The sequence below is a fragment of the Mandrillus leucophaeus genome, unplaced genomic scaffold (assembly GCF_000951045.1).
Source record: "Mandrillus leucophaeus isolate KB7577 unplaced genomic scaffold, Mleu.le_1.0 Scaffold13, whole genome shotgun sequence".
NCBI lineage: Eukaryota > Metazoa > Chordata > Mammalia > Primates > Cercopithecidae > Mandrillus > Mandrillus leucophaeus.
The window spans coordinates 8462970-8472787 of record NW_012101254.1 but is presented as its reverse complement, the minus strand read 5'-3'; the positions used below and the strand labels follow the sequence as shown (position 1 = coordinate 8472787).

At 37.4% G+C, this 9818-nt stretch overlaps 1 protein-coding gene across 1 annotated transcript in view; it reads right to left on the bottom strand.

Moving 5' to 3' along the window:
- Positions 1 to 9818, bottom strand: part of ATAD2B (ATPase family, AAA domain containing 2B) — a 197442-nt gene that overhangs the window by 138095 nt on the left and 49529 nt on the right. Inside the window, exons 4-8 of the mRNA XM_011972741.1 lie at positions 8879 to 8928; positions 8362 to 8515; positions 6568 to 6670; positions 5604 to 5712; positions 2155 to 2271 (exon numbers count right to left, since the gene is read on the bottom strand). Of these exons, the coding sequence (XP_011828131.1) occupies positions 2155 to 2271; positions 5604 to 5712; positions 6568 to 6670; positions 8362 to 8515; positions 8879 to 8928 (533 nt within the window). The remainder of the gene's footprint in view (positions 1 to 2154; positions 2272 to 5603; positions 5713 to 6567; positions 6671 to 8361; positions 8516 to 8878; positions 8929 to 9818) is intronic.

Genomic DNA, 9818 nt, shown 5'->3' with positions numbered 1-9818 from the left:
ACTCTGGGAGGCCAAGGTGGGCAGATCACGAGGTCAGGAGATCGAGACTATCCTGGCCAACACGGAGAAACACCATCTCTACTAAAAATACAAAAAATTAGCCAGGTGTGCTGGTGGACGCCTGTAGTCCCAGCTACTCAGGAGGCTGAGGCAGGAGAATGGCAGGAACCCAGGAGGAGGAGCTTGCAGTGAGCAGAGATTGGGCCACTGCACTCACTTCTGCTTTTCAAAAGATACTATTGAGAGAATAAAAAAGACAAGTAACAGACTGTCTTGTCTTAAAAATATTTGCAAATGACATATCTGTTAAAGGTCTAATATCCAGAACCTATAAGGAATCTCAAAACTCAATAATAAGAAAACAAACAACCCAATTGAAAAAATGGCAAGATATCTGAACAGACATTTTACCCAAGATTTACCACTGTCAAAAAAAAAAAAAACAAACAAACAAAAACACATGAAAAGATGCTCCAACACCATTAGGGAAATGCAAACTAAAACTATAATAGATACCTGTTACAATTAATTAAATAATCTGAGTATAGCAAGTGTTGACAAGAATACAGAGCAACTACAGCTCTCATACACTCTTAGTGAAAGTGGTATAACCACTTTAAAAAGAGTTTGGTAACTTCTTATATCTCATCATAAAACCCAGCCTTTCTACTCCCTGGTATTTGTTAGAAATATACAAACGTATGTCCACACAAAGACCTGTTCATCACAACTTTATTTGTAATAGCCAAAAACTGGAAAGGATCATAATGTCAAGTAACAAACGAATGGATAAACAAATTGTGATATATCCACACCACAGAATGCTATTCAGCCAAAAAAAAAAAAAAAAAAAAGGAATACACAGCTGGGTACAGTGGTTCAAGCCATCACAGTGCTTTGGGAGGCAAAGGCAGGAGAATCCCTTGAGGCCAGGAGTTCAAAACCAACCTGGGCAACATAGCAAGACCCTGTTTCTACAAAAAAAATTAATTAGCTAGGCATGGTGGTGTACACCTGTAGTTCTAGTTACACAAGGAGTTGAGGTAGGAGGATAGCTTGAGCTCAGGAGTTTGAGGCTGCAGTGTGTTATATTTGTGCTTCCGAACAGCCACTACATTGCACCATGAACAACATAGTGAGATCCCTTCTCTAAAAGATAAACTTTTAACTTTTTCCTTCTCTCAGCAAAAAAAAGAAAAAGAAAAAAAGAAAACAACTAAGTTATTGGCCAAGCTGCAGCCACATACTATTTTTGTGACCTCGGGTAAGTCGCTTAATCTCTTGGACCATAAAGATACTTTCCCTAGGCCGTGTACAGTGGCTCACACCTGTAATCCCAGCACTTTGGGAGGCCGAGGTGGGCCGATCACCTGAGGTCAGGAGTTCAAGACCAGCCTGGCCAGCATGGCGAAACCCTGTCTCTACTGAAAAAATACAAAAATTAGCCGGCTGTGGTTGCAAGCACCTATAATCCCAGCTACTCAGGAGGCTGAGGCAGGAGAACTGCTTGAACCCAGGAGATGGAGGCTGCAGTGCACTGAGATAATGCCACTGTACTACAGCCTGGGTGACGGCAGACTCTGTCTCAAAAAAAAAAAAAAAAAAAAAAAAGAGAGAGATACTTTCCCTGAAGAATTGCTGTAAATTAAAGTGCTCAGTAAACTATACAGTGTAATACATTAATATGAGCAGTATTACTAAATACAAGGTTCTATAAATAAAATGTACATGCTGTATGTAAATCAATACTGCTACCACATACTTTGACTTTCTTTCAGCTGCATCTGTGTGCACAGAAGTATATGTAGTAAAAGATACAGTATATAAAACCCATAAGAGATTTCCTTCTTTTAAATTTGGCAATACTAATTTTTTAAAAAGCAGTGGCACATTTTTAGTAGAGACAGGGTTTCACCATGTTAGCCAGGATAGTCTTGATCTCCCGACCTCGTGGTGGCAGGCACCTGTAGTCCCAGCTACTTGGGAGGCTGAAGCAGGAGAATGGGGTGAACTTGGGAGGCAGAGCTTGCAGTGAGCTGGGATCGTGCCACTGCACTCCAGCCTGGGCAACAGAGGAGTTGCCCAAAAAAAAGCAGTGGGGCAGAATAAGTTACTCAACTACCAAAAATAAAAAAGTTATTTACAGTTGCCTACCTATTGGAGGTGCTTGGTATCGATCCACTGTTTTTCTCTGTCTCAAATTATATGGTCTATCATTTTCTTCTCCTTCTGCCTCTTCAACTTCTATATCTCCATCCTCCTCTTGAGATTCTAGTTTCCCACACACAAAAACAAAAGAAAAAAGCATTGTTTTAATCCAAAAGGATTGGTCTACTCTAGAACTGAATATTTACACTTTATCCATTACTCTTTTTGCATAGGTGACATTTAAGTGCCAACATACTATGTAAAGCATACGTAATTAAAAATCAACCTAAATGGATGTAAAAGAAAATACTTTCCCTGCCAGTGATCAATACAATTACCTGCTAAATAAATTAATGTGATCATATTTTATCTCTTGATTTACTTAGGAACTTTGATTCGCTTTGGTCATACAACGCAATAATAGAAAACAGACTTAAAATTTTATCCAACTACAGCAAACCTCAATCAATGCTCAATTAACCACTAAATTAGTATTCAAATACCCTTGGTAATTCAAAAAAATATGCTTATAGGTAATTACTAATGTTACAGCAAGAGCAACTTATGTTGGCAGTGTAATGATTTGTTAGACCTGTTGATCACAATTAAGCATGGATTAGTTACACTTTGGTAGCAAAGTGCATGTACGCATTGAGATGGAGCATGAAACAGACTTCTAGGGTATTGGTAATAGTTTATTTCTTGACATGAGTGATCATTTTATAATTCTTTTTTTTTTTTTTTGAGACAGAGTCTTGCTGTGTCACCAGGCTGGAGTACAGTGGTGTGATCTGGGCTCACTGCAACCTCTGCCTCCCGGGTTCAAGCAATTCTTCTGCCTCAGCCTCCCAAATATGTAGCTGGGACTACAGGCATGTATCACCATGCTTGGTTAATTTTATATTTTCAGTAGAGATGGGGTTTCGCCACACTGACCAAGCGGGTCTTGAACTCCTGACGTCAGGTGATCTGCCCGCCTCGGCCTCCCAAAGTGCTGGGATTACAGGCATGAGCCGAAATACTATTTTTTAAAAATGATTTGGCTATAGCTACAAAGTAACATCTAAGTCCAGTTAAAATAAGAGTCTAGCTGGACGCTAAGGCACCTGCCTAGTCTCAATTACTTAGGAGGCTAAGGCAGGAGGATGGCTTGAGCCCAGGAGTTTGAGCTCAGTCTGGGATAACACAGCAAGACTCCATCTCTAATTTTTTTACTTTTTATTTTTTTGAGACAGAATCTCGCTCTGTCACCCAGGCTGGAGTGCATGATCTTGGCTCACTGAAACCTCTGCCTCCCGGGTTCAACCGATTCTCATATCTCAGCCTCCCAAGTAGCTGGGATTACAGGCATGCACCACAATGCCCAACTAATTTTTGTATTGTTGGTAGAGACAGGGTTTCACTATGTTGGCCAGGCTGGTCTCAAACTCCTGACCTCAAGTGATCCACCCGCCTCAGCCTCCCAAAGTGCTGGGATTACAGGGGTGAGCCACCACACCCGGCCTCTATTAAAAAAAAAAAAAATTTGATGAAAATTAATAAGCATATGAACCCCCAAATGCAATATGTAACTTCTTAACCACAAGAACTGTCAATATAACACAATCATATTAAAGCATAGAAAAAAATATAAAGCTGGCAGTGATACTTAGGGAAGCAGAAGACTGAAATTGCAAAGGGCTGGACGTGGTGGTTTATGCCTATAAACCCAGCACTTTGGGAGGCTGAGGCAGGAAGACTATTTGAGCTCAGGCGATCAAGACCAGCCTGCGCAACAAACATATTGACACCCCATCTCTATAAAAATTACAAACAATTTAGCCGAGCATGATGGCATGTGCTTATGGTCCCAGCTACTCAGGAGGCTGAGGTAGGAGGATTGCTTGAGCCTGGGAGGTCAAGGCTGCAGTGAACTGTGATTGTGACAATGCGCTCCAGCCTGGGTGACAGAGTGAAAAACTGTCCCAAAAAAAAAAAAATAAAGAACCTGCCAAGGACTTTGTATTTTACTCAAGACATCGGAAAGCATTATTTGAAAAATTTTTATTGTTAGGTTGTACAGAAAAATCAACACACACAGTATTTATCTAAATAATACTATAAAATACTTGTACCTAAATAAGTTATCTAAATATCCAAAACATTACTTTTTGAAAAATGTCTGTACCATAACACAATATTGCAGGCAAAAATTCTAAATATGGCATATCTACTTTGGAAACTCTACAAAGATATTCAGTTAATGAAAAGGCAAAAATCACATTATAAATCTGTCTCACCTATACTGATTTTCTCCAAAGGAAGCAATTTAGAGGTTCTAGCTGTAACAACAATAATATTTGCTCAATAAAGTGCCTTCATTAGAAATATCACCTCTTCAAAACTGGCTAACAAAATATTAACTACAGAATTTTTTTAAAAACACAGTCTTCTCAATCTAAACTACACAAATAATGGGAACTAGTAAGATTCCCCTATAAAGTACTACTAATTTGCATTTACAATACACCAAATCTTCTGAAAATCCAATTCAATAAAGATTAATGCCAGGCCGGGCGCGGTGGCTCACGCTGGTAATGCTAGCACTTTGGGAGGCCAAGGGAGGCGGATCACCTGAGGTCAGGAGTTCAACACAAGCCTGGACAACAAGGCGAAACCGCGTCTCTACTAAAAATACAAAAATTAGCCAGAGTGGTGGTGCACGCCTGTAATGCCAGGTATTCGAAAGGCTGAGGCAGGAGAATCGCTTGACCCGGGAGGCAGTCTGCAGCGAGCCGAGATCGCGCTACTGCACCCTAGCCTGAGCAACAAGAACAAGACCCTGTCTCAAAAAAAAAAAAAAAAAAAAAGATTAATGCCTACAGAATTAAATCCTATAGGTATACTCTTCATCAATTTATAATCCACGGGGCCAATGTGCTGCTATCATGTTCCCAACTCCGGCCCTACAAATTCAGTCTGGGTTCTTCAGTTCAGAACCCACGAAGGCCTCAGAAAAGAATAGTATAGTCCCCTTCCACTGGTATTAGAAGTCTCTCTCTAAACTTTACTCTTTATTTCTCAGACCATACCTAAATTCAAGATCCACATAATCAGAGATTTAGAGGCCATGGATAATAAAGTAACCATCCAGTTAGAAGGTGCCTAAGTACAAAAAAGTCCTCATCTAAGAAGCAAATGAGCCCAAAGCAAATCCCATACCAGATCACTGAAGGACTACCAATGGCTACTAATGAAATACATTACATAATGTACAATGTGCACTTAAAAGGATTTTTCCAAATGAAGGAAATGAAACTCAGATTGCCAACTAAATTTAAATTATTTCAAATTATACAATATAGACCTCAAAATCCATTGTAGACCTGGTAATAGTCTACAAATATTACTTGTATATTTTATTTTTCCTCCCTCCCACCTGAACTTTCTAGAATTTCAAAAGATGCTTTACAAACCTTCTTCTTCACCCTCAGTAGAAACTTCATGATGATTTTGTATCCCATAACTATTTCTCCTTAGTGACTTTCTTCGCCTTTTCACTCTTGAATACATATCCATGTTTTCCTTTTAAAGAAAAAAATCTGTCAAATAGTAACATGACATTTATTCTCCACTATAAAAAAACAACCCAATGGGACACACCTGCTCAACAAAATTTATTGAGCACCTATTTGCATGCCATAGATTTGTGAAAATGGAGCTTCCTAAATTAAATAAACGTAAGAAATAAAAAGGAAAAAAACTTATAACAAACTTATAAAAATGTAAAACACATAATGCCAGCAACATACTTTCTCCCTCCAGCAAATTACAGCCTAGTAGGAGGGAAATAAGACAATCACAGGTAATTATAAAAGAAAGTAAAATAAGTTAAATGCCACAAAGAGAGGTACAAAGTACTCTAGAATTCAAAGAGAAGACCCTTCTTTTGTTATGGGGTAAAGGGAAGGGAAGCAGTGTCTGAAATGAACCTTGAAACAAAGATAGAACTGCATCAGTCACTAACTAGAAGTATTAACAAGAGTAAAGGTTATAGGAACAAGAATCATTTGTTTACACTTAGGCAATGGTATGTGAGAAAACAAAGTTGAAGCCAGATCATAAACATCAAGGTGTTTTTAATAAATTCAGTGCACAACAAAAAACCATTAATGGTTCAAATCAGAAGGGTAACAGAATCACAGTTGCACTTTAAGGTGACTCATACAGCAAAAATGAAGAGGGTTTTCTTGGGAAGGTTATAGCAAGAGGAGAATGAAGAAAAGAAGCAAGCAAGCAATAAAATCCCAAATAAGTTGGAAATGAAGAGGAAGGAATACTCGTGCTAATTCAAAAACATCCAACTGTTGCATTCTCCCTTTAAATTCCTCAATTAAAATAAAACGTATTTACAAAGATTGCTACAGCTAATATACTCACAAATTCTGTATCTGTCCACATTCGAAGTCGTTCTACTTCTCCTGATCGACGATTCCGTCGGATATTAATGTTGTCCATTTCCTGTAGCACAGCTTCAGCAGTGCTACAATCATATAATAAAATCAGGATTTAGACAATGGTGGCACCATATACATAAAAGAGCTCTTTGTGAAAGCGTAATCAAATCATCTCTGATGTGTAATTATACACAACTTTTTTTTCTTTTTTGTTTTTTTTAGATAGAGTGTCCCTCTGTCACCCAGGCTGGAGTACAGTGGCCTGTTCGTGGCTCACTGCAGCCTCAACCTCCTGGACTCAAATGATCCTCCCACCTCAGCCTCCTGAGTAGCTGAGACTACAGGCATGCACTACCATGCCCAGCTAATTTTTATATTTTTTTGTGGAGATAGGGTTTCACCATGTTGCCCAGGCTGTTCTTGAACTCCTGGGCTCAAGCGATTCATTCATCTCAGCTCCCAAAGTGCTGCAATTACAGTGGTGTGCCCCACTACATCCCAATTAAATACCTCTTTCATAACCAGCATCCATTATCAGAATACAGTGCCCAATAAGAAAAGCAAAACCGGGACATCTTCTACCTTAATACACACATTAAAATAAAACTTTTTAAATATAATGCTTTTGTTAATAAGGTCCCAATAAAAAAATCCATAATGCCTCTATGAATAATTATCAGATATATGACACTGAAAAAATACTAATTCAATCTTTTTATTGAAGATGGTGTTAAGAATAAGTTGTATAAAATAAGTGTATAAAATTATTTTATTTTTATTTGTATAAAAATAAGTAATTGTATAAAATAAAACAATTTGTAAAAAGTTTAAAGCCTTATAAAGTTTACTGGAAAGACTCTTTCAGAAATTGAAGTAAAACACTGACATTCAAGAAAAACATGCTAACATCTTAGCAATTTTTTTTTCTTTTTTAAGAGATGGGCTGCTGGGCGCGGTGGCTCATGCCTGTAATCCCAGCACTTTGGGAGGCCGAGGCAGGTGGATCACGAGGTCAGGAGATTGAGACCATCCTGGCTAACATGGTGAGACCCCGTCTTTACTAAAAATACAATTAGTCAGGCGTGGTAGTACACGCCTATAGTTCCAGCTGCTCGGGAGGCTGGGGCAGGAGAATCGCTTGAACCCAGGAAGCAGAGGTTGCAGTGAGCCGAGATCACACCACTGCGCTCCAGCCTGGGTGACCTGTCTCTTATACACATCTAGATGTGTATAAGAGACAGCTTTAGCCTCCTGAGCAGCTATGACTACAGTCTCCAGTCACCACACTTGGCTATCTTGGCAATTTTTATTTTGTATGTTAAACAAATACTTACATAACAATTACTATGCATCTAGATACTGATCTAAGCATTTAACAATACTTAAGTTTTAATAATAACTTAAGCCCAAATTTGATGTTACCACTGTAGAATATAATTTCCTCTCTTGTCAAATAGGGATTGTACTGACCACCCTCTCCAGGCTGTTGTAAGGATTAAGTAGGATGACATATTATCTGAGAAGAGTCAAGTTTTACAGATGCAGACGTTGAACGGATAGTCAGGTCACTGACTAGCTAAGAGACTCAATCCCACTTACTCAGTCTCAAAACGTCTTCAATTCAAAATCTTGAATTGACCCACCACACCCAGCTTCAAGTTAAGTTTTAAAAGAACTGTACTGATTGCTAAGTCGTTTCTTAAGCTATTTTTTTAAAATGTAACTGTCTTAAAAAGCAAATAATTAAATGAAATTGCTTAATACATAGCATTCATACCTATTTACTAGTTGATCAAATAACAAACTCTGGTTCACACTTTCAAATCTGTTTTTCCTGGAACGACAACTTTTTCTGACTTCCATGTCACCATTTATACAAGAAAGGTCCCCATCTCCCTTCTTTTCCCCTCGAAGGGGATGGCTTCGAAGGGCTACAAGAAGAGAGATATTTACATTTCAAAGTACAGAATACAGAAAGAAAGAAAAGAAAAAAAATTGAAAAAATTACTTTTAAAAGACTACAAAAAGTTTAATATAACCTTTTAAAGGCTTTAATATTCAATAATCTAAAATTTCGATAAATTTTACAATGTCATAAATAATTTAAATTATTTCAGGTACGCTGATTTCCCAAAGTTTAACAATTACATATTTTTTTTACTATGACTGAAATTCAGCCATTTCCAACTGTATGCTCAGCACACTATTAAATCACTCTATTTTTCCCCACTTTACCGCTTTCTCTAACATTGCAAGAATTTTAATACTAACCAGTTTTATAATAGAATACTCACATAAACTACTATGTCCGTTTGGTAATGCAGCACCAGGCTGAGAAGTTAACCTAGAACACAATTATATTTAATATGCAAACACATCAACATTTGTTTATATAAGCAAGAAATGCAATACTGCTGGAATTATTTTAATCTTTAAAATGTTATTTTAATCTTTAAAACTTTTTTAGAAGATAACTTTTTTACTGTAAGATTGGTAATATGCCAATTAATAAAATATACTAGCTAACTTAGTTAAAAGCCATTTTATTACTTCAAGAAAAGCTTTAATAACAGATTATAAACTAAGTTTACTCTGCCATCAACTTTACAAATTAAAACCCAAAAAAAAGGCTTAAGCTTAATATGTACCATAAAATTAACTGAGACCATAAGTAGCAGGGGTCACAGGCATTAACTATTGGTTTTGGTTGTTGAAATAAAATTGAAACAATGATAAATTTATTAACACAATAAACAGTAAGAAAAAAGTGCTTGCATACCTGTATCATTTAATAATTTCTTCAAAGTATGTTATTACACATCTAAACTGACAAATGAAAACAGCTGATTTATCAAAAGAGCCATTTTACAATTCTCCCTTTTGGGTGGAAGAAGAGAAACGTAAATCGCTGGAAAGTTACTAACAAGGCCATCAAAACATGAGGACTAGGAAAAAGTCATAGTACTTCTTAGTATAGTCAGAAAGTTCAAAAGTAAAACCTAAATTGCTGCATAATAAAAGAGCTGTCAATGCAAACTAAGATATTTTTGAAATATCCAACAATTATTAGTTTCGAAGATTAAAAAACTAGGGAAAGGACAGCCAGAAAATCACAAATATATGTGACTGTCTTTTTTTTTTTTTCCTCGAGACAGAGTCTTGCTCTGTCACCCAGGCTGGAGGTACAGTGGCACGATCTCAGCTCACTGCAACCTCCGCCTCCTGGGTTCAAGC